Genomic DNA, 24,980 nt, shown 5'->3' on the forward strand with positions numbered 1-24,980 from the left:
GGAGTGAAGGTGAGATTTTCATGCTTGGCGCGGTTGACAAAGACTTTCCTGTGAATGCAACTGGGATTGCAAATAAGACTCAAAGGGACTCAGTACTGAAAAGAGTCTATGAAAACACTGTGAATGGATGGACTGATCAGTGTCTGGACACAGAGCTGAAACCATTCCATAACCGTCGTACTGAATTGTCTTGTGAGCAAGGTTGTATCAAGTGGGGAAACAGAGAGGTGGTACCTACCTCTTTGAGAGATAGAATTCTGTCCGAACTTCATATTGAACATCCAGGGATCATCAGTATGAAATCAATTGCAAGAAGCTTTGTTTACTGGCCTGGATTGGACAGTGATCTTGAATCACTTGTCAGCAAATGCAGCATTTGCCAAAATTGCAGGAACAAACCACCCAAAACTCCACTACAACCCTGGTCATGGCCAAGCCAACCTTTTCAGAGAGTACATGTAGACTTCTGTGAGAAAGCAAATGATTACTTCCTGGTACTTATAGATAGTCACTCAAAGTGGATTGAAGTGAAACACATGGGTTCAAATACTACAACTGAATACCATAAATGAGTTGATGTCTATCTGACCTGAAGAGCTTGTTTCTGACAATGGCCCTCAGTTCCTTTCTGCTCTATTCCAAGAGTTCATGAAATGGAACAGTATCAAACACACTCTCATTCCACCATATCATCCAGCTTCAAACTGAGCATCCAAAAGATCAGTCAGAATATTAAAAGAAGCTCTCAAAAAGCAAGTGTTGCCGGTTTGTTCAGGACTCAGCATGAAGCAATGTTTGGCAAATTTCTTGCTGAAGTACAGAACTACTCCGCACACTACAACTGGATATACCCCAGCAGAACTCTTGATGAAGAGGAGATTGAGAACATGATTGAGTCTTGCTCAACCAAATGTGGCCTCAAGAGTTGAACAGAAACAGTTGAGTCAGAAATGTTATTATGACAGCAATGAGAAAGAATGGTGTTTCTAACAAAATGAGTGTGTATTCTCAGTCACCCTGGCAAATTCAGTTCACACAAGTGGGATATAGGAATCATAGTAGAGGTTGGTGGAACCAAGAGATACTTGGTTGAAATTGGTGACAACATCCGAAGTGTTCATGTCGATCAAATGATCTCTGCTAGAGATGAACCAAGACGTGATCTTGAACCACTTGATCATGAACACATACATGAGTTTGACTCCGTTCAGACTTCAGAAACTGAAGTACCAGGTTCAACCAAGTCTGAGATAGAAACAGGATCACCTTTGAGTTCGGAACCAGAACAAAACAGCCCGAAAATTGGTTCAACACCAAAATCTTTTGTAAGGAGATCAGGAAGGCTCCGCAAACCTGTTATTAAACTGGATTCGTAGTTCATTTGTAGCATTTGTAGTTGATTTAAAAGAAAATAAGCCAGGAGTTTTTATTATGTGGTACATGTAATGCTGGGAAAGGTGGGACCATAGTTTTGTTGTATTTGAGAGGGGAATATGTACTTTTTTTTTAAGGAGAAAGCAGTGCAATGTATTAGCACATGGTTTGTCACATGATTTAGTATGAGCATGCTCAGTTCGCTCTGGCCTAGTAAACAAGCACCTTGACTAGCAGCTCATGGTGTCTCTGTCCTTCATTTGTTCCACCCACATATATTACAGTTGGGAATTTAGCAATAAGTCAGCACTTCCATTGTGCATACAGTTTAGCCTCACAACTGCCTCATTATGGGGAAGTAGGGACACAAAAATTACCCCCAGTTAATTCAACATCACTTGCATGAAGGGCCCAGATTAGCTCAAAATCAAAAACTCCCCTGCGACATCCAGTCAATACTCAGATGGAACTAAGGGTAGGGAATTGGTTGGGAGGTAGAAGACAGAGAGTAGAGATAATGGGTATGTACTCAAGTTGGCAGGATGTGACTAATGGTGTTCCCCAAGGAACTGTAATGGGGCCTTAGCCTTTCACTATATTTATCAATGACATAGAAGAAGGAATAAAAGGGGAAAAATTCAGTATCGCCCCGTTTGGGGCACCATTATCAGCCGTGCGCAAAGTTTAGCGCCTGCCGCTAATTATCGCCTCCGACGGCAAACTTGGCTTTTATCGCTCCTGGAGGTGATTGAAGTGCTAAATTAGGCACTTCACACCTGCCTTAAGGCGCAAAGGCCAAGGAGCGAGGCGCTACCACAGAGCGCTGGCGAAGCTCATATGATGTCAGTCAGCAATGGAACACAGACACACTGGCTCCGGCCAGTTCTTAAAGGGGAGTTCTGATGAAAGGTCATCGACCTGAAACGTTAACTCTGTTTCTCTCTTCACAGATGCAGCTTGACCTGCTGAGTTTCTCCTGCATTTTCTGTTTTTATCTTAAAGGGGAGGGTTGATCTTGCTCTCCATCCACATCCTGCTCATTGCAGCCTTGAATCTCGGCCAGGAGAGACCTGTACATCAAATCTGCTGGAAAGAACAATGGAGAGAACCAGGGAAAGAGCTCAGAGTGCAGCCCCCATAGTCTCTTCTAAATAGATACAAGGGCAAATCAAAATGAACCTGCAAAGTGCTGCTCAGTACCCAAAACTCCTTCACACAGTGTTGAATCTCTCCAGAAGTCTCTCTCTCTCTCTCAGAATACGTGGTGCAAAAATGTCATCAACAAAAAAAGGCTGGAAGCGGTCGCCTTTAAATAGCGCTCCCCCAATCCCTTCCTGACTGCAAAACGCTTCCCTCAACCTGTCGTTGCTAGCGGCAGGCGGTAAGGCAGGGAGCGCCACACAATATCTGGTCCAGGGCGTTACCGGAGAGTGTTTAGCGCTGCCGCAAAATGTTCAGTTAATTTCGCAAGTGGCGCAAACATTGCCGCGCCCGGGCGCTAGTTGCTTCGCACCCCATTAGCGCCCCTTAAGGCGCTAACAGGAGGCGCAAACAACTGAATTTTTCCCCCAAGGAGCCATAATTCCAAGTTTGCTGATGGCACCAAGCTAGATGGCACAGTAAATAGTGCAGATGGGAGCAGAAAGTTGCAAAGGGACATTACTGTGGACAAAACTGTGGCAGATGGACTTCAATGTGTGGAAGTGTGAGGTCATCCATTTTGGTCCTAAGAAAGAAAGATCAGAGTATTTTCTAAATTGTAAGAAGCTAGGAACTGTGGAGGAGCAGAGATATTTATGAGTTCATGTACAGAAATTACTAGAGACTGGTGGATAGGTACAAAAAATAATTTAAAAGCCTAATGGAATGTGAGCTTTTATCTCAAGGGGCCTGGAATACAAAGGGGTAGAAGTTATGTTACAGTTGTATGGAGCTCTGGTTAGACCCCATCTGGAGTACTGCAGTCAGTTCTAGACAGTGCACCTCAGGAAGGATATACTGGCCTTGAAGGGGGTGCAGCGCTGATTCACCAGAATGATACCAGGTCTAAGAGAGTTAAATTATGAAGACAGGTTGCATAGACTAGGCTTATATTCCTTTGAATATAGAAGATAAGAGGTGATTTATTTGAGGTGTTTAAGATGATTAAAGGAAAGAGTTGTGATCTGGAATGCACTGCCTGAATGGGTGGTGGAAGCAGATTCAATAACTTTCAGGCTTGGTCTGATAGGTGAAAGGTAACATTCGCACCACAGAAGTGCCAGGCAATGACTATCTCCAACAAATGAGAATCTAACCACCTCCCCTTGACATTCAACGGCATTACCATCGCCGAATCCCCCACCATCAACATCCTGGGGGGTCACCATTGACCAGAAACTTAACTGGACCAGCCACATAAATACTGTGCCAACAAGAGCAGGTCAGAGGCAAGATATTCTGTGGCGAGTGTCTCACCTCCTGACTCCTCAAAGCCTTTCCAGCATCTACAAGACACTAGTAAGAAGTGTGTTGGAATACTCTCCACTTGCCTGGATGAGTGCAGCTCCAACAACACAAAAGAAGCTCGACACCATCCAGGTCAAAACAGCCCGCTTGATTGGCACCCGATCCACCACCTTAAAAATCCACTCCCTCCACCACCGGCGTACCGTGGCTGCAGTGTGTACCATCTACAAGATTTGGACAGGTTGGGTGATTGGGCAGAAGCGTGGCAGATGCAATATAACGTGGATAAATGTGAAGTTATCCACTTTGATGTCAAAAACAGGAAGGCAGATTATTATCTGAATGGCAATAGATTGGGAGAAGGGGAAGTGCAATGAGACCTGGGTGTCCTTGTGCACCAGTCGCTGAAGGTAAGCATGCAGGTGCAGCAGGCGGTTAAGAAGGCAAATGGTATGTTGGCCTTCGTAGCGAAAGGGTTCGAGTACAGGAACAAGGATGTCTTGCTGCAGTTGTACAGGGCCTTGGTGAGACCACATCTTGAGTATTGTGTGCAGTTTTGGTCACCTTATCTGAGGAAGGATGTTCTTGCCATGGAGGGAGTGCAGTGAAGATTCACCAGGCTGATACCTGGGATGGCAGGAATGACATATGAGAAGAGATTGGGTTGATTGGGCTTGTACTTGCTGGAGTTTAGAAGAATGAGAGGGGATCTCATCGAAACTTATAAAATTCTAACAGGACTAGACAGACTAGATGTAGGAAGGATGTTCCCGATGGCTGGGGAGTCCAGAACCAGGGGTCACAGTCTAAGGATAAGGGGTAAGCCATTTAGGACAGAGATGAGGAGGAATTTCTTCACCCAGAGAGTGGTGAACCTGTGGAATTCTCTACTACAGAAGGCAGTAGAGGCCAATTCATTAAATATATTCAAGAAGGAGTTGGATATATTTCTTAAGGCTAAAGGGAACAAGGTATATGGAGAGAAGGCAGGGACAGGGTACTGAATTTGGATGATCAGCCATGATCTCATTGAATGGCGGAGCAGGCTCGAGGGGCCGAAAGGCCTACTCCTGCTCCTATCTTCTATGTTTCTGTTTCTATGTTTCTATGCACTGCAGCAACTCGCCAAGACTTCTTCGGCAGCATCTCCCAAACCTGCGACCTCTACCACCTGAAAGGACAAGGACAGCAGGTGCATGGGAACACCACCACCTCCTAGTTCCCCTCCAAGTCACACACCATCCTGACTTAGAAGTATATCGCCGCTCCTTCATCATCGCTGGGTCAAAATGCTGGAACTCCCTACCTACTAGCACTGTGAGAGTACCTTCACCACACGGACTGCAGTGGTTCACGAAGGCGGCTTACCACCACCTTCTCAAGGGCAATTAGTGATGGGGCATTAAATGCTGGTCTTGCCAGCAACGCCCACATCCCATAAACGAATTTAAAAAAAGAGAACTGGATAAATACTTGAAGGGAACACATTTACAGTGCAATGGGGAAAGAGCAGGGGAGTGGGATTAATTGAATAGATCTATCAAAGAGCCGGCACAGGCATGATGGGCCGAATGGCCTCCTTCTGTGCTGTATCATTCTATGATTCTATGATGATAGTGAAGTACAGGACCAGAACAGTCCACTGCAGTCCATCTGGCCAGTCAGAAAATGTAAAAATACTGCACTATACTCCATCTTTCATACACTTCAATGGTTTCATTCACCCAAAAACTTTGTATTGAATGAGTTCCTTATAGGGTCCCTTCTCCTTTAAATGCTTTGAAGAATCTAAATGGGCCTTCTTCTATGAATAAAGGAATATATACTTCTAAGAGGTAATTTTCTGACTTCACGCTCTCAGAGGGCGAGGCTGCCTCCCGCCTGGGAGTGCGAAATACAATAATTACACCTTTAATCTCTAACTTTTAAGCACATCTGGAGATCAAAGCACACCCTTACAACATCACTGTAGTCACTGAACTTGTGGCTTCCCGTTCTACCTCACCAAGTCCTCCAGGCCACCCATATATAGAAGACAGGGTTGCAGGAGTCTTTAACTGTAACTGAATTATACTGACCCTTGTTTGAAAATGCAATTAATTCAACCTCCTTTATTTTGGAATTTTTCAGTGAGAAAGTATTCATGCCACTGTGATAACTATCTCTTCCCCTGTAGCTCCCCCTCCTTGCCTTTCCAGTGCTATTCAGGTTGTTGGGAAGTACACGACAATGACAGCAGCAAGAAATACTGTGACGTGGAAGTCTGATTAGCTCAGTCTAAAAAAGCCTTTGGCAACTTCTTGGACGTGTATTCTAATTGTGTCCATTTATTAACTTCACCCAGATTAGGTAGACAGCTTTGGTGGCCACATTTAATTAAGGATTGCTGTGACGAGTAACATCTACCTACAGTAACACATTTACTGACCTGGTTTGGAGACATGGGCCCCTACTTCCTATAGATATAGTCGATTATATGACGCCTACGTTAATAAAGGAGGAAGAAAGGCACAGAAAGCTTATGAAGTGGTGCTGATAAATGGGAATAGGAAACCCTCGCCTTTTGTGCTGCCCTTGTGTTGCACTTTGCTCCCAAACTATAGAACCCTGCCTCAGGCTGTAGCACTCTGACCTCAGTCAGTAACACTGCATTCCATTGCAGTTTACCTTCCACCATTAACACTGGAGTGTGGTATCCACTGGGGAGATGAAATGATAAAGCTAATCCCAAGTCAGTCTATTTCAAAAACTGATTTCTTGGATGGTCACGAGGGAGGATTTTGGAAGGATATTTCTGTTTATTCCTTTTGCTATTTTAGCTTAAAAATAAAACTTATGAAATAAGTTATTACAAAGAAAAATAAAGTTCAGGAAGTGCTATATGTTTAAAACACTCCTTTATTGTCAATTTGATATATAGTGATATATGTATTACTTCTTAAAATATGTCTTGACATTTGGTTTAAAAACATTGCTTAAGTCAGCAGAGACCTGGCATGTCAACTGTTTGATGACATCACTGTCAGGGAGGACCTCTTTGTATTTTGGAGCAGCTTTATTCATTTATTCAAACCAGCCTTGAGGCCCATGCAGAGCCACCTGAGCCCAGGCAAATACAACTAGTTGGGAACCCTGTATCCATTATCATAGGAAATTTAACATTTAACAAAATGCCATGGCACATTTTCACCAACATATTTCTTTTTATAGTACAAATGAGAGCAGCACTTTGAGCAAAAAGTGCTCCTTCCTTAAATTGTCCTTCCTCTTTAAGTAAAAGAATAATTCTATGCATACATTTGTTAATAAAAGAAAATGAAATGTTTGTTTTACTTCCCTCCCCCAGGCTCCATTCCCAAATGGCACTTCCTACCTGAACAAGTAAAATGCCAGCAGCAATGCACATCCCAACAATGAGCCGACTACAATGCCTGTGACTGCAGACTCTCCAAGCCCACCTACGCAGAAGACAAGTGGTTACTGTTCACATCAAGTATTTATTCAGATAAAACAATGCTGCTATTCAGAAAATGCATTTCTCTAGTAACAATTTTTTGTTAATATATTAAATAAGTAACATTGTTTTCAGGATTACTGCTTTTTGTTGATCCATTTCAAATTTTTGTTGTACTCCAATTTGAATTAAAAATGCTATGAACACATTGCCTGATCTCAACGCAAGTTAAAAATGTCACCGCAGAATGATTCCAGTTTGTCTGAGGTTGTATATTACCAGAGATTCGGCATGTTAGATTACGATTCTGGTTTGAGAAAGAATGCAGTTCAAAATCATTCTGAAATGGGAGAAAATGTTTAATGTTTGAAGAGAAATTACATGATTTACAGGTGGCAGTATGGTCCTTGGAAAAACCACAGCTGGGTTCATCTGGAGGTGGCATTCCATTTGCCCAGGGAAGCCTCACATTTGGCCGAAGTTCAAAGGTTCCATTCAGGCCATAGTAGTCAGCAATTACCTACAAACACAGAAATACAGAAACTTTAAGGATTTGTGTAATTAAAATTCCTTTCACCCCACTGTGTTATAGCTTACATTTACATGACGCACTTCACCACATCTATGGTCTCTTACAATATCTTTTATTTATTTTTTCTCTCTGCTTACTCCACTTCATTGTTTGAAATTTAGCTTAAAAACCACCAAGCAATTTTTCAGTCCCACAAACAGCCACAAAAATTACTTGTTACAACTAGTTCTTTTTAAGCAGAGCATTGCTCACTGTGAGGTTACGCAACGCTGGGGTGGGGAGAGGAGCTGGGATGAGGAAGGGGTGTAAAGCACCACTGAAAGAATTTAGAAAGACATGGGGGAAAGAAATGAGGTAAATGTTTTTGATTGGTTTCTGGAGGATAAATGTTTTCATTAGCCTCTGCAGGTAGAATCATAGAAATGTACACAAATGTAGACCATTTGGCACATTGTACCTGTGTCACTGCTCGCTCTGCATCAGAGATACATAGTAGTAGCAACATATGTAGTGTAGTGGCTTTGGTACTGGACTAGCAACCCAAGGTAAATAAAAGATAGTAATCGCTTCTACTACATGTGTGATGCTTCAGTGATATGTGTTTGTCCAAAAGGTGAACAGTTGGCAACTATAATTATATATTTACTAAATAATATGTACCAGGAAATGGAAAATTAAATCCATCCAATAGCAAGCAATGAGTATTATTGCAAAGTACTCAGTGCTTTTGGAACCATGTGACTTGACCTTTTTACCCAACAGGTGAAAAGAGTGGGTTGCATAATGGTTTTGCAATGCATTAACCTTATGTACGATAACACAATCTGCAAACTCTCTGGCCAACATAGAAATCCTGTCTCTATTTCTCATGACAACATTAAAGAAAATATAACAAATACGTCATTAACCCATCATCAAAATTAGTACATCAGTCTTTGCAGGTGGTGTGCTGCAACTGCAGCATGTGGAAGTTTGTGGAGAACATTGTGATCCCGGACAACCACGTTTGCAGTAAGTGCCTGCATCTTGAGGAACTTCAGCTCAGAGTTTTTGAGCTGGAGCCTGAGGTGCAGACATTGCGGGGCATCAGGGATGGGGAGAGTTACCTGGACACTTTGATCCAAGAGGCAGTCACACCCCTTAGGTTAGTAGTGGTACAGGTCTGGTTAGTGGTCAGGGACAGGAGGGTGTGACTGCAACTCAGGCAGGTAAGGGGACCCCAGGTGCAGTGCTGGAGGAGACTAAGCCTTTGCCCTTGTCCTACAGGTATGAGGTTCTTGCTGCCTGTGTGGATAAGGGAAAAGCCTGCAGGATGGATGAGCAAGCTGACCATGGCACCATGGTACAGCAGGCCATTCAAGTGGAAGGAGCGAAAGGGAATGTAGTTGTGGTTGGGGACAGTATAGTCAGGGGGATAGATACTGTTCTCTGCAGCTGCGACCGAGAGTTCCGAAGGTTGTGTAGGAACTAACAACATAGGTAGAACTAGGAATGAGGTTCTGCTGAGGGACTTTGAGGAGCTAGGATCCAAATTAAAAAGCAGAACCTCAAAGGTAATAATCTCTGGATTGTTACCTGAGCCACGCACAAATTGGCATAGGGACAAACAGGCTCGAGGTTTAAATGCGTGGCTGAAAGAGTGGTGTGGGAGAAAGGGATTTCAGTTCATGGGGCACTGGCACCAGTACTGGGGAAAGAGGGAGCTGTTCCGTTAGGATGGGCTCCACTTAAACCGGGCTGGGACCATTGTCCTGGCGAACCGAATAACTAGGGCAGTAGACAGGGCTTTTAACTAATGAAGGGGGGGTAGGATAATTCAGGAAAGAGTAAATTTAAAAGCAGCGAGAGAAATGTCAAGGCTCTAGAGCAGAATAGAGTTTAGGGCAAAAATAAGCAGAGTGGGTCAGGAAAGGACAGAGAGAGTAACAAAGGTAATAAGCCATCAGCGACTAAGGTGACATCAGGGAAAAATAGAAATAAGTCAAAGCTAAAGGCATTATATTTGAATGCGCGAAGCATTTGCAACAAGATAGATGAATTAAAAGCACAGATAGAATTTAATAGGTTTGATCTAATAGCCATTATGGAGACGTGCACTGCGATTTCGCCAACCGAGGCGGGCTAAGTGCGGCTGAGGAAGGTGCCGGACAGCGACCCTGCTCCTGGTTCCATCCTGCCCAGTGAGAAGAATTTTCAGTTGATTGGGCTTGTTAAGCCCACCCTGCGAGGTTCCCGCCCAATTAAAAGGATGCTGGTCTGATGACGTCATTTGATGATGCGCCATGCTTTATGGTGCTGGTGTGGGGTGGTGCCAACCTGGTGCATCATGTGGCAGCCAGGGTGTTCAGTGTTAAGTGAAGCAAATCTGGACATGGTGAGGCCATCACTGACGTCCCAGGCAGCAATGTGCATGGGTGATGATGCCCTGTGTCCAGTGCAGCATCAGTTGATTGCGGAGAAGGTTGGTGTGGATGTTGGTGCTGCTGGTGTTGGGGCTGATTGTGTTGGGATTCTAAGGACCAAGGTGAGATTTTTTCGAAGGGCACCGATGCTGATGGAATAGATGGCAGGTGAGGTTGAGATGACACAAGTAATCTGTCAATGTTGAGATAGGTTGTTCCAAGGAGGTGACAGTGGATAGAGTGATTACTCCAAACACTTCAAAAGTGCATAAAGCTCAAAAGTGGGTTCCAAATCATTAATGCTCCAGCTTCTAAGATTGGGAAGTGAACAGCTGTGAAATGGTAGATTTTCTACCACTTTTGCAGCTTTCACTTATTCACAGCAACCCACAGTCATTGAGAACCCGACATACTTACCTGACGTGATAGCTGCTCTCCGGGAACCTCTTTGAAAACCTTGTAAAATGTTAAGTACATGGGAAAATGGTTCTTAACTACCTTTTAATAAGCTTTTAACTATCTAAATTGGCTGACCTGCTGCTTGGTGTCAGGTCTATTCAGGGATGACAGACCCAACACTTGGGAAACTGATAAGGAGGCGGGTTTACAGTGGGATACCGGCCCGCTGTCAATCTTTGTGATTTTGACAGCGGACCTGCCTCCAAAACTGCACTCTGAGTGCCAGCAAAATTCAGCCTGTGGTTGCAATGTGGCCAAGGTTGAGAGCTAAATATTCCAGGATACTTAACTTTTAGAAGAGATAGGCAAAATGGAAAAGGAGGGTGTTAGATCCGTGATTCTCAGAGTATGAAGTTTTTCAATAACCACACGGATGCTGTAACTTAACAATCAACAGGTATTTACTGGAGTAGGGTAGTCTCAAGACTGGGGGTACAGAGGCATGCTCAAGGCTTATATACAGGTGTGGTCACTGCCGGTACTACAGTATACAGGAGCTGTAAAAGTAGTTCTCCTCTTAAAGGTACATACACTACAGAGGGCGCAGGACTCTCCCAGCTCGGCTCAGCTGCATGTCGACCCTCTGCCTCTGGGTGCATCCACAAGGTCAGTGGTGCTGGAACTCCAGGAACAGATGCAGAAGTCTCTGGCAGGTTTTGTCTCCAGGGTCACTACGAGTGTGGAGCAAATGGAGGAGTCCATAGCGAACATGAGCAGAGCCTTTGTGGAGTCATTGGCGCATGAAAGCATCACCATGGAAAGGATGGCAAACTCCATGGAGGTGATAAGTCGCCAGAGTGCAAAACATGGTGAGTGTTCTGAATAGAATGAGATCTCTGGAGGAGCGATGGTCATCTATTGAACAGAGAAACCAGACCTTCCTGAAAGTCCTTCTGAGTAGGACTGCCAGTGCAGATACGGGTCCCCATGGCCCCCCTGATGTGCAGCAAGGTGCTCTCAAGCCACTTGCAAGCGCTGAGGGGGGACCTGACCCATGAGAGGGAAGTTGGTGGCAGACATCAAGGAAGTGGGGGCTCCTCTCCAAGTGCTCACACTTCCATGCCACTGCAGAGCCCTCGGTCAGAGCCCCACCAGAGTCCCCACCCAACTGAGATCGGCGTCTCAACCCCTGCACAGCCGCAGGAGCAGCAAACTGTTGGCGAGCCCTCACAAGTTCGCAACCCCAGAGGACGCCCGCCAAAGGTGTCGAGACAGGAGCAGCAAGTAACTGAGCAAGGAGCCTCCACATATGCTGAGGCCACAGGGGAAGCACCACGTAGAAGCACGCATAAGAGAAAGACACTGCACAAATAGTCACAAGGGTAGTCACTTGGGTGAAATTTGATGTTTAATGTTAAAAAGCCATCAGATGGTTACTGTAAATAAAAATCTGATGGCTACTGCTGCAGTTGTGGCGTGTGTCATTTCGCTAATGGGACTTCCACATTGAGGGCTTAGGATTACTTGCAATTGTCAGTATGGTGGTCAAATTGTTAGGAATCCGCTGGTTCTTGGCCATTGTCGAAGCTCTGGTAAGAAGCTGTGAGGCAAAAGTGCTTGATTGGCTAGGCTAAGCAAATCTGGCCAAGATGAATGCATTTCTTGCATCCCGGGCAGCAATGTTCTCGCGTACTGCTGCCGCTGGTTGATGGGCCTCTGCAAGATGTTCGTTTTTGCTCTCCTCCTCCTCCTCCTAAACCTCCTCCTCCTCCTCCTCCTACTCACCTGAGAAGGATATGTGAGGAGCCACTTGGTCCTCAGGAATCTGCAAGCCATGACGCTGTGCCATGTTGTGAAGTGCACAGCAAACCACGACGATTCTGGAGACCCTGGCTGCTGAGTATTGCAGGGCTCCACCTGATCTATCCAGGCATCTGAAGCGCATCTTCAGCAAACTGATGGTTTGCTCGATTATGGATTTGGTGGAAATGTGGCTGTAGTTGTAGCTCTCCTCAGCTTCGTTGGATGAGCTCCTCAACGGCATCATTAGCCACGTCTTCAGGGGATAGCTCTTGTCTCCAAGTAACCATCCGTTAATTTGGTCTGGCGGACTGAATAGTGAAGGCACACAAGACTGGCGCAGTTTGAAGGAGCCATGACACACACACCAGCTGAATGTTGAGGGAGCGGAAGCCCTTGCAGTTGACAAAAATACCTGGATTGCGATGGGGTGCCTTAAGGGCCACATGTGTGCAGCCAACGACACCCTGCACCCTTGGAAAGCCTGCCAGATTAGCTAATCCAACCGTACGCGCCGTGACACGTGCTTGATCCTTGGTGAAATGGATGTGATTGTGCGCGATGGCAAAGAGGGCATCGGTTACCTGCGTGATGCAAGTGTGTGCGGCCATCTGGGAGATGCCACTGATGTCTGCTGCTGATCCCTGGAATGAGCCGGAGGCAAAAAAGTTGAGTGCAGTGGTGACTTTGATGGCCACTGGTAAGGGGTAATAGTAAGAGATTGGGAAATGTTGGTGTTGAGAGGGATCTGGGTGTCTTTGTACACGAATCACTGAAAGTTAACATGCAGGTACAGCAAGTAATTAGGAAAGCAAATGGTATGTTGGCCTTTATTACAAGAGGATTTGAGTATAAGAGAAAAGACGTCTTACTGCAATTATATACGGCCCTGGTGAGACCACACTTGGAGTATTGTGTACAGTTTTGGTCTCCTTACCTAAGGAAGGATATACTTGCCATAGAGGGAGTGAAATGAAGGTTCACCAGACTGAGTCCTGGGATTTTGTCCTATCAGGAGAGATTGAGTAGACTAGGCCTGTATTCTCTAGTTTAGAAGAATGAGAAGTGATCTCACTGAAACATACAAAATTCTTACAGGACTTGACCGGGTAGATACAGAGAGGATGTTTTTCCTGGCTGGGGAGTCTAGAACCAGATGTCACAGTCTCAGAATAAGGGGTCGGCCATTTAGGACTGAGATGAGGAGAAATTTCTTCACTCAGAGGGTGGTGAATCTTTGGAATTCTCTACCCGAGAGGGCTGTGGAGGCTCAGTCATTGAGTATATTCAAGACAGAGATTGATAGATTATTGGATATTAAGGGAATCAAGGGATATGGGGTTAGTGCAGGAAAGTGGAGTTGATGTAGAAGATCAGCCATGATCTTATTGAATGGCGGAGCAGGCTCGAGGGGCCAAATGGCCTGCTCCTGCTCGTATTTGTTATGTTGTTATGTTCTTATACTCAAAATGCTGTGGCTAACCTTTAAAAATAGGAGAGCAGGAAATAACATTTCCAACAACATTTGTTTTCAGCAATATTTCCCTGCAAGTATTTAAGTAAAATCATCTGCAAATTTACACAATCAATTGAATATTCCAATTAGCAAGAATTTTGATTTTTTTATGGCAACAGTAGTGAAGAGTATCGACAGCAATTTATTTTTTACAGCTAATCCATTCATATGCAAATATTTATCATCATTTTTGATGCCCATCACACAAATGGTACAGAAAAGTAACTTCTTTAGTTACCTCTTGCGTGCCTGTTCCAGGATCAGTCATTGCTATCACCGAGAAATCTCCATATCTGTCCCCATTGGCATCAATTGATACCTGGCCTGCTATGCCTGATAAATGGAATGTACCAAATGATTAAATCAATTAACTAGAATGATTCTTCAATTCCAAATGAAACAACAGATGATTCAAAAGATTCATGAAGAAATATACAACAGGAAATCCCATTCTTCTTCCAACGTTTTTGTTGGCGTTCGCAAAGAAATTGTCATTCTTTTCCTAATGTCTGTGTTCATTCCAGATACCACATTTATTTCTAATTGAACTAATGGAACACTAGATAATTCCAGCTATTAGAATGCATAACTTTTCTTTAACAATAATTAACATTAGAGGTATTAAAACTATTTTGCCATTGGTTTTTTTAGGCATTGGGATTCTGAATAGAAGCCAATTCAAACACAGATTTCTCTGAAATATGTTTGGACAGACAGAGAAAATTCCACCACTCTCCCTCTGGTGCACTGTGATGTGTTTCTCAAACAGGCTATGTCCCTTCCAAAGTTCAATTGTTGAAGAGTTCACCAAAAACTGGAAAGGACAACTCGACAACTTGTTTACTCCCAGGTAGCCAGATCACTTGGATGATATCACTTATGCTGAGGTATGCTTCAGTCACAATAATCCACTATCATCATGGCATATAAATATCACATTAGCTCCATGGAACTTCACCAGCCTTCACTGAGAGAAGAGTCTGGTCCACAGACAGCCACATAGGAACATTAGGAACAGGTGTAGGCAATGTTTCCCGTAATATTCTTTTGGACTGCGTGGCCCATTCAAAATTCCATGCATGTGTGTCTTTTTCAATTTAAAAGCTGGCTCACCGGCTGTACGGGACCCCTAGAGTGCTGCGTGCCTGCGCAGCTTAAAGGGAACATTGAGCGTAGGCCATTCACCCCTTAAGAGCTTCAATTAGATCATGGCTGATCTGGACCTCAGCTCCATTTACCTGCCTTCGCTCCATATCCCTTCATACCCTTACCTAACACAAATCTATCTTTCTCAGTTTTGAAAGCTCCAATTATCCCAGCATCCGCAGTCTTTTGGGGGAGTGAGTTCCAGATTTCCACCACCCTTTTTGTGAAAAAATGCATCCTGATTTTGATCCTGAATGGCCTAGCTCTAATTTTAAGATTATGTCTCCTTGTTCTTGATTCCCTACCACAGGAAAATGTTTCTCTGTATCTACCCTATTGAATCCTTTTAACATTTTAAACACCGTGATCAGATCACCCCTAAATCCTATATACTCAATGAACTACAAGCCAGGTTTATGCAGCCTGTCCTCATAATTTAACCCTCTAAGCCCCAATATCATTCTGGTGAATTTGTACTACAGTTTCAAAATTTTTGCTGATATTTCATCTGATGAGGTATCTAAGGATGTTTTGTTAAATATGATCCAGCCTATTGACCTGCTTAAATATTCCCATTAATAAGTATTTTAGGAAGAAAAGAAGAACATAAATATATAAGCAATAATTCTGACCCAGTGATCATGCTGCTGTGATCTTATATCAATTAAATTTAAAATCTCGTGTCAAATTAATTCAAACATAATCTCTTACCCACTTAAATGCCCCAACAGTTTTTTTGCATAGTCTACCGCCTTGGATGATATCGTTTGTGCACGGATATGCTTAAGTCACGAAATTCTTCATTTTCATTGTTGGCCTATATGGTTATGTTTGTTGGTATCTTGAGTTTATTACAGCGTAAATGATTGTAATGATGTTTTCTGGTGCACTATTGCTCAAAACAGGGTTAAATGATGACAAATGAAAAACCAATGGGATGATTTCCTGTGTGCTCCATGCAATGAACTTCTAAACTTGTTTCTAAAGATGAGGCTTGTGATTTTGATACAAATAATAGACAAAGGAAATCTTTCCCCAGGTTGCCAAGGTTTGAATTGGACTCATTTAATTTGGATTCAGAAATTATTCTGAAGCTCATTGGGCTGGATGTTGTTGTTTCCCAGCTGCCCGGGTGTGTGCCAGTCGGCCGTGGGAAACCCGGAGTTCTGGATTTGCCCGCACGCTATGGAGTTTTAACTCCACAGCATGCGTGTGACATCACCGACAGGTGCCCCGCCCTGAAGCCAGCCTGATTGATAGGTTGGCTTTCTACCGGGCGGGGAAGGTCCTGCGGGTGCGGGGTCCTGGGGTGGTGGCGGAGGTTCCAAGCACTGGGGGGGGTCCGATGCCCAACCCTGGGGGGAGGCCGGTGAGATCGATCCCCGGGGCGGGGGGGGGGGGGGGGGGAGCGGTTGGTGGTGGGGGGGAGGGGTCCAATCCCCGACCCTGGAGGGGTGGGCTGCTGATGGGTGCACCTGGAGGGCTGGGAGGAAGCAGTCCTGCTCCTCCCAGCCCACAAGGATTGCTCCCCGAGGCTGTGCTCATCTCGCTGCAGCTACCGGGAATCCCGAGTCCTGGAATCCCCGGTCACCTGCAGTTAAACCTGCAAAGCAGGTTAAAGCAAAGCTTCAGGCCTCATTATCATATTTAAGGTGCCAACCCACCTCCTGGCAACATGTTGACTGCCCGTCCCCCCGTCCCGCCTGAGTAAAAGGTGAAAGGCGGTGAGTTGGAGGCGAGTTGAGGTCGGGTTTTAGATTTTTCAAACTGTAACTTCCACACCCCCCCCACCTCCAACCCACCCATTTTTTCATGTGAAAATTCCCCTCATTATTACTGAACTGAATTCAACCAGTTTTAATTCTCTGATTTCTATCAGAGCTCACTCTTAGTATATTTGCATTAATTTACATATCTCACTCTTTGTCAGATTATGAAGTGGTTTTTACTAATGTTTGTATTCAAAGATTTTTGTTTTTATAAACAGAATGTGATGGCTTTGGAATCATGTCACCTGGTATGTTGAGATGGTACTACGTCCTGATCATTGTATATTTCGTTACCTTCAAAGGTTGTATTCCACATCTTCTGTAGAATTTTGGATCCATTGGTTTTGCTGTATCCTCGCTTCAGAACTTCTTGAAGTGCTTTTGCATAAAGAACAATGGCATCATGGAACCCCTCAACAAACATGTTCACCTGCAGAAGGCACAACCAGTTTGAACAAATAGAATAGTGGAAAATAAATCCAGGCTTTACACGATAGAATCATTTGCAAATAAAAATTCAGAGCTCCATCCTATCTCCTGAACCATTTTAAAGCTGTACTTGTTGTGTTACTGTTGTCCTGGGATATGTTTGAACCTGATATTATACATCAAAAGTTACACTTGTCAGTTTTTGAATTTGAATTTTTTTTTCAATGTTTCGTCGCCAAGAATTTTATGTAAAAAGTTCACATGCCATAGTGAGGTTAGATGCCACTCAGCAGTTTCTAATACTAGAATCCTTTCTTTTATTTATGAATATAATGGAATCAATTTTCATTCCCTTCCCCACCCACCCTGTTCGGTTTCCAGCACGAAGTAGGTGGTGCGCCTGCAACACATGTCCAAAGATGAAGGCCCGAGGCTTGGTGAAATTAGGGACGGTCCTCATCTACATAATACTAGCAAACTGTGGATGCCAATCAAGCATCATGATTCAGCTCACTGGTCTGGGCTTTCACAAAATTGGTCATCTTGGACACCAAGCCAGCCTGCAGATAGGTCCTTGGGTGGGTGGTTGGGGATGGGGGGGGGGAGGCGTCGTGGTGGAGGCGAATGGCAGTGGGGTGAGTGTGGGCTGGCAGCGACTTGCTGTATTACTGTGGAGTCAGGGAGAGCTTACTTGTTATTTGCTGGACACCTGAAATCGCTTAAAGGACCGCTGATTGCGGTCGCTGTAGACCCGGAAAAAGTGAGTGGAGCATGTGTGACCCAGTTTTTGTCGAATTTGGGAAAAGGGTCCTAAAACAAGTGTTAGGCCATGATTATCATATTCAAGCTACCTACCTGGTTAGGTGGGCACCCCAAAAACTAGAAAGTCTCTGGCTGCCAATTTGACAATTGCCACACTTCCCGGGAGAGCGGGGGGTAATTTATGGGAGGTCGCACCATGAAATTGGTCCCCTAAACTCCTATTTTTTGCCCAGATATCAGGCATGATGAGGACCAATTTCTCTCCCCAAGTATGTATTATTATAACATAATAAACAGGGGAGTGTATACAGCTTGATAATCATTTGCTCATGGGAGTAAAGGTGTTGCCTTGAGGAAAGCTGCCTGCAGCTAAGTTGGACCTGTTAACTTGGCCTGTCGCTTTAAGAGCACAAAGTATACTCCCTGTAAGGAAGTGCTCTAAATAGGCACATCCTGACAGATAGCCAAATAGATATAAATAGATTGCAGCAGAAATGACGTTCTATCAGTAAACATTAGAAGGTTATAAGAATAATCAAAAGAATAAAGCTCGGACAGGATATTCAGTCCATCAGTCCCACTCCTCATGAATAATGTATAATTTGCATTATGATGGATGCTTCAAAATGATTCCATCACATGATCAAGGTGAATAATCACAGGTAAAACTTGCAAGAAGATTCTCCTAACACATGGTGGGAGGTATACAGGCTCTAGAAAAGATTCTGAGCTGGGTAACACGATAAATACCTAGGAGGATATTTTAGCCTAACCCATCCAGTGGGAAACTGACGCGATCAGACTGCCCACCCACTTTACATGCGGTCCGATTTAATTTTCCATGGACTTTAATGACTTACATCGGGCAGCGACTGCCATTTTAGGAAACAACTGTGCGCCATGCACGCACCGACTAGCTTAATTGGCGATAAAGCTGAAGCGACCCTTGAATGGTAAGTTTTAAATTATTTTTGTTGGTCCAGGAGGAACAGTAGAGTACCTTCAGGCCCCACCAATGTAACGTGGGCCGCTGCCCTTCCCTGCAATCGCGACCCCACTGTCCTCTGGACTTACCTAATTGCCAGCACAGCAATCTCCAACCCACCCCATATTAGGTAGGCCTGGATCCAGCACGCTTCATCAGGATGCCTATTTGGCGCCCACAGCTCATGGGATCTATTTAAATGAGGACCAGGCTTCAAAAAGGTTCCGGCCTCTTTACTGCGACAAAGGGCAGGCTGCCGCACACTCTGTCAGTCGGCCGCCCAAAAGTTAGAATCGACCCTAGTCTCCAGTGACAAAATTTAACTGTGTGACCCTCTTTTTTATAAATAGAGTTAAGTTGCCTCAACAAAGTAGAATATTATAACTACCTTCATTTTTTATCCCTTTTAACAGCTTGAATTATATATTAGAATCATGAAAATTGGATATGTGAGTTTAAGGGGCAAATTTAAGCCTGCAGCCTTGGCAGAAACCAGGCGGGTGGGCAGTTAAAATTGCCCGAGGTCCGGGAGGTTATGATTTTAACCTGCTCTTCTGAGCAGGCGAGACGGACAACCACTGGAAACTGTTGGTGTCCCTTTTTAAATATGTAGATCAAGCTGCAATTATGTCATCATGGTTCGACTTGTTTTAACCAGCACGTCTTGCTAGCGGGAAGAGGAGTCGGGGTCAGAAGAGGCCCAAAGAGATGTCTTTTGACATTTTTTGACTTTCCTTTTAGGGCCAGGAGGATCAGGAATTCTCTGGACCCCACGAGGAAAGTTTAGGCCTCCCGTGCCCCAGGCTTCTCTTCCTAACCTGATTGCAAGGCACTACCAATTGCCGTCATAATTATGTCTTTCTCAGTCATTTAGACAATTATTGTACACAGGATTTTATAAAATGTGACCATCAGAGGACTCCATGCTTTGAAAATTTTCTTTCAAGCATTAAAGCTTTTTTAAACACTGCGCAGGGCTAGAAATTCGTTGTAGCCAAGGAATGGGTGGTGTCAATAGAAAAGTTGGAGAATTAGCGCCAGGTGCAAATGCTTTAGCCTACATGCAAAATTCATCCTCACTGCTCAATAAAATGATTGGTGTCCTAAATCAAGTCTTAAAACACAAGCTCACTAGCTTTAGACTTTTGCGGGCACAATTGGTGGCGGGTCGCGTGGGAAAAAAAATTTTGGACAGCGGGTCGCGACCCCGCTGTCAACCCTACGCCACGTGCCTTTCCGAAATGTTGGGTCTGCCAGCGCTGAGCAAACCCGACACGTGGCGACGGGGGAGGCAATTGAAATCATTAGTGGCTTGTTTACAGCCACTTAACAATGCTTTTTTCCCCAGCTTTTTGATTTTGACAGGTCACCCACCAGATTCCCACTGTGCCTAGACCTGGTCAATGGAGCTGAGGTGGGAGGTGACTTGCCATTGTTTGAGCTGATGAGTCGACAGCTTCAAATGTCAAGACAAAACTCCCAGCTGAATCAGATATCATCCCTTAGCCACTAGTTTCTCTAAACTGCATTTCCACGACAGATTCAGAATGCTGCAAATCTTTACACAAATCTCCATCCAGTCTGACCTCATTACCTCTCCCACCATTGACAGATCGCTTCTGTTATCTCTACCTCACCTGCCATCTATTACATCAGCATCAGTGCCCTTGAAACTATCTCACCTTGGTCCTCAGAATCCCACCACGATCAGCCCCAACACCAGCAGCACCAGGCACACCAGCAGCACCAACAACAACATCAAACTTCTCCGCAATCAACTGATGTTGCACAGGACACAGGACATCAGCACCCAAGCACATTGCTACCCGGGAGACCAGGGATGCCCTTACCATGGCCAGATTTACTTCACTTGATGATGTACACCCTGGCTGCCTCATGATGTGCCAGGTCGGCACCAACCTTCACCAACACCATAAAGCATCCCTGCAATGCCCAAGCCATTCCTTTAACACTCATCGCCATTGTGGGGGGTACCATTATGTCTCACCATTCACTGCAACTCATTACGCCACTTCCAAAGGTGCACCCAAATTTGTCGAAGAACGTAAAGTGTTGAAAATAAAGATTTCAATGTTTGACAGCACATTACCAGAAACTTCACATGAACATTGGCTAAACCACCCAAGTGCCTACCCATGTGTGTTCTTAGTTGGTATGACTGCACTAGGATGAGGGTGAGTGTGAGGGGTGGCTAGTGAGATGGGGAAGTGATAATGTAGATAGAGAGGGATGGGTGGAGGTGCAAGGTAAGTTGGTGTAAGGATGTGCAGGAGTAGGGTAGGGAAGGCAGACTGATGGGGGTGTGATCAGTGACACAGCAGGATGAGGTTGAGTGTGGCTTTGCAGTAACATTTCATGATCTACTGAGATCATTGAAAGTTATGCATCACTGCATCCTGGTCCTCCTGATGACATCCATGGTTGTGTCCTCCTGTGCAATGTTCAGCCAGGCTGCGTTGATCTCCTGGGGAGGTCTCTTCCGCCCACTGGAAGGGAAGAGAACCTCCTTGTGTGTTGTGACTCCCTCTGTAAACATATGGAGAGAGTCATGGGAGAGCTTGGGTGTAGCCGTGGCTTCTTTGTGCAGTGCTTGTCAGTGTTTGCAGCACCTCAATGCTGTAGAACACTGACAGCACAACTGTCAAAATCAATTTGCGCATTGTCACTTTAAGGAAACCAGTTGATGACGCGTCATCAAATGACATAATCAGACCTGCTTCCTTCAATTGGCTAGCAAATGCGCTGGGCAGGCTTAGAAAGACCAATCAGTGGAAAATCATTTTGGACAGCGGGCGGGAGCTGACACCGAGGCCAGGACCCGCCACCGACGTCGTCTGCCATGCACCCGCCGAGATTGATAAAATCCAGCCCAAAGGGTGGACCAATATCGGGTGCAGTCTAATCACAACTCATCATTGCCACAGACATTTTTCACTACTTAAAGGGGAGGTTCACTGATGCTGCAGCACCTCATTCTCAGCATTGCTCGTAGTGCAGCTGCCTCAGCAGAACAAGAAGGAGCCGAAGGACTGAACCAGGTGTGCTCATCACAGGTACACGCGCCAGGGAAAGAGCCCACAGATTCGCCGATGAAGCACTGGAGGCATTGGTTTTTGCTGTGGAGAGATGGAGGGCGGTGCTCTACCCGGCAAGTGACAGGAGGCCCTCGCCACAAGTCTACCGCACCATGTGGAGGGAGGTAGCGCAGCATGTCTCGGGCAGTACTGTGGTCCCCAGGACCCACACACAGTGCAGGAAGAAATTTAATGACCTCACTCGGGTGGTCAGGGTGATTGAATGCTTCAACAAATGCTACTTACCACCATCTGAACCACAAGCTTCACACACTGCCCAGAGCACCACACCCCCAGCACTCACCCACCAACACTCACACCCACATCTCACACCTTGCACACAATGACAGCCATTCAACTATGGCAGGCACAAGGGTCAATAGTTATTAGAATTCATGTGATATGTGTGATATGTTTATGGATAAATCTATTAATGGTTTTTGGAATATTTTGTGGTCTCTCTCATTTCACCTTTGAGCCCAGGAGGACGCTGTGATATGCCATGAGACAGGGATTGTATGATGGGGATGATGTGAGCAACGGGGATCTGGGGTTTCATTCATGTGAATCGGAGTCTGATGAGCCTGTCACAGACAACCCATCCAGAAGGCTGATTGTCTCGCTGCCTCCTCCCTCCCTCCTGTTCCTCCTCCTCCTCGTCCTCTTTCTCCTCATCCTCCTCTACCTCGTCCTCCTCCTGAGGTGGTCCCGCAATCCCTGCTGGCAAGGGATGCACCCTCATGATGGCCAAGTTATGGACCACCACAAAATGGGACACCTGCTCTGACAAGTACTAGAGGGCTCTTCCTGAGTGGTCAAGGTAGCGGAACCGTTGCTTCAAAATGTTGATGGTCTGCTCGATGATGTTCCTGGTGGCAGCATGGCTCTCGTTATATGAGTGCTGGGCAGGAGTGTTGGGGTTACGGAGAAAAGTCATGAGCCAGGTGAAGAGCGGATAGCCCATGGGCTGGACTTTCATTGAGGAGGCGTGTAGGTGGTGGGTCTACAGCCTTCGGGGTTGTAGTCCCGCCTCCATCGAGTTGTGGCCAACCCACGCAATTTTGACTTGATTGACCTTGTTGAGCCCACCCAGCGGGCTCAGCAGGCCAATTAAGGGCCACCTGGCAACAGGTGACGTCACAGATTGAAATTTCATCTATCAAGACATTTTGAAATGATATATCAGCATTTCACAGCTGTTTGAAGCTGTCAAACATTGACAATCTGTACTCTAGGTTAATTCCTTCCTCTCAGGATGATTTAGAGATCTCCCCAGAACAGAAAGCAGAGGCTGCAGATTTTGACAGCTGGCGGCCATTCTGCTTTCTGTGCCGGTGAGATGAGGGACTCCCGAGACCTGAAGGAAGGAAGGCTGTAAAGGTAAGTAAAGGTTAGTAGAACTTCTTTAAACACTTTACACAGACCAAACACACTTACCTCTGTACTCATGCACCCATCACTCACCTGAACACCAGACATCTCGACCCCTCCAAGCCCTTCATCCCGACGGCCCACCTCGCTAACTTGGCGTGGTTTGGAGCCGTCAGGAATCCCACATTTCAACAATAAAAATAGGGATTAGGCTAAAAACTGCCTGTTAACTACCTGTTAACAGGCAGTTAATTGGCACTAATCCCCTTCCCGCCTCGGTGAAGCGGGTCCCAGTGCGGGGCGGGTACCCACCTCCTTTGAAACTGGCATGGAGGCGGGTTGGGGGCGGGATGGGGTCGGGACCCCTGATTTCGGGATTTAAACCCCCACACACCTCCAATCCCAACTGCACGGCCCAATGAAAATCCAGCCCCTTGTCTCCGAGCAGCCATCCTCGAGCTGGGCGTGGTGACTGGAAGAGTGCTGGCACACCGGTCTGGCGCAGGATGAAGGCATCAAGGCTGCTATTAGGATAGCAGGCATTGACATTGATGATTCGCAGTGTGTGGTCGCACACCAACTGTACATTAAGTGAGTGGTAGCCTTTGCGGTTACGGAAGATCTCAGAATTGTTATGCTGTGCCCGCAAAGTCACGTGGGTGCAGTTAATGGTGCCCTGTACCACGGGGAAGCCCGCTATCCTGGCAAAGCCACATGCACTTCTCTCTGATGATCAGGAAGCCCATGTAGTCCCTTCTCCTGCTGTAGAGAGCCTCAGTGACCTCTTGGATGCAGCAATGGACGACATAATGTGAGATATTAGCTATGTCACCTGTTGCAGACTGGAAGGATCCGCTGGGGAAGAAATTGAGGGCCACAGTGACCTTGACTACCACTGGGAGAGCTGTGGTCGTCCTGGTCTGAGTCTGGAGGTCTGGTTGCAGGAGGTGGTAGAGTTCTGTGACCACCTCCTTGGTGAAGCGAAGCCTTCTAATAGATTGCTCCTCGCTTAACTGAATTTAAGAGAAGTGCTCTCAGAATACCCTTGGAGGGGAAGCCCTCCTGGTGAGAACCCTGATGGCCCTCCTCTTCCCTCTGCACACATGTTCCCGTATTTCTCGCTGCCTATGGTCCCTCCACCGTAGATCCTGGAAGATGAGGTCGACTGCCAGTACAGTCCCCATTAATGTTACCAAGTGTAGCAGTTTGAATCTTTGAAGAATAAATGTAGCTACCTTTTAGTTGCCAGAAGACTCCTGATACAAAAGAACTTTGAAATTACTGAATGAAACTGTTGCAGTGGGTGACACTAACAAACACATCACTGAGGCTACACTAACCTGACAGTTATGAGTAATTACTGATGATCCCTTTAAATAATGTCCCTGGAGCCAGCTTCCTGGTACTGCACGCCAGCTCTCACTGTCGGTGTTTACTCCAGGCGGAGAAGTGGCGAGAATCAATTTTGCAAATTGGCTGGTCAGTGAGCGTTGCACAC

At 45.5% G+C, this 24,980-nt stretch overlaps 1 protein-coding gene across 3 annotated transcripts in view; it reads right to left on the reverse strand.

The window, feature by feature from the left end:
• The window catches only part of npr3 (natriuretic peptide receptor 3), a 131,070-nt gene that overhangs the window by 21,567 nt on the left and 84,523 nt on the right, over positions 1-24,980 (reverse strand). For 2 of the 3 annotated variants that reach the window (XM_085973279.1, XM_085973297.1), the window contains exons 4-7: positions 17,135-17,270; positions 14,164-14,258; positions 7,658-7,796; positions 7,196-7,280 (exon numbers count right to left, since the gene is read on the reverse strand). In XM_085973279.1, the coding sequence (XP_085829405.1) occupies positions 7,196-7,280; positions 7,658-7,796; positions 14,164-14,258; positions 17,135-17,270 (455 nt within the window). The remainder of the gene's footprint in view (positions 1-7,195; positions 7,281-7,657; positions 7,797-14,163; positions 14,259-17,134; positions 17,271-24,980) is intronic. The other variant, XM_085973290.1, reaches the window with a different exon arrangement.

The sequence above is a fragment of the Somniosus microcephalus genome, chromosome 2 (assembly GCF_052327205.1).
Source record: "Somniosus microcephalus isolate GS21.2 chromosome 2, FLI_Smic_1.0, whole genome shotgun sequence".
Lineage (NCBI taxonomy): Eukaryota > Metazoa > Chordata > Chondrichthyes > Squaliformes > Somniosidae > Somniosus > Somniosus microcephalus.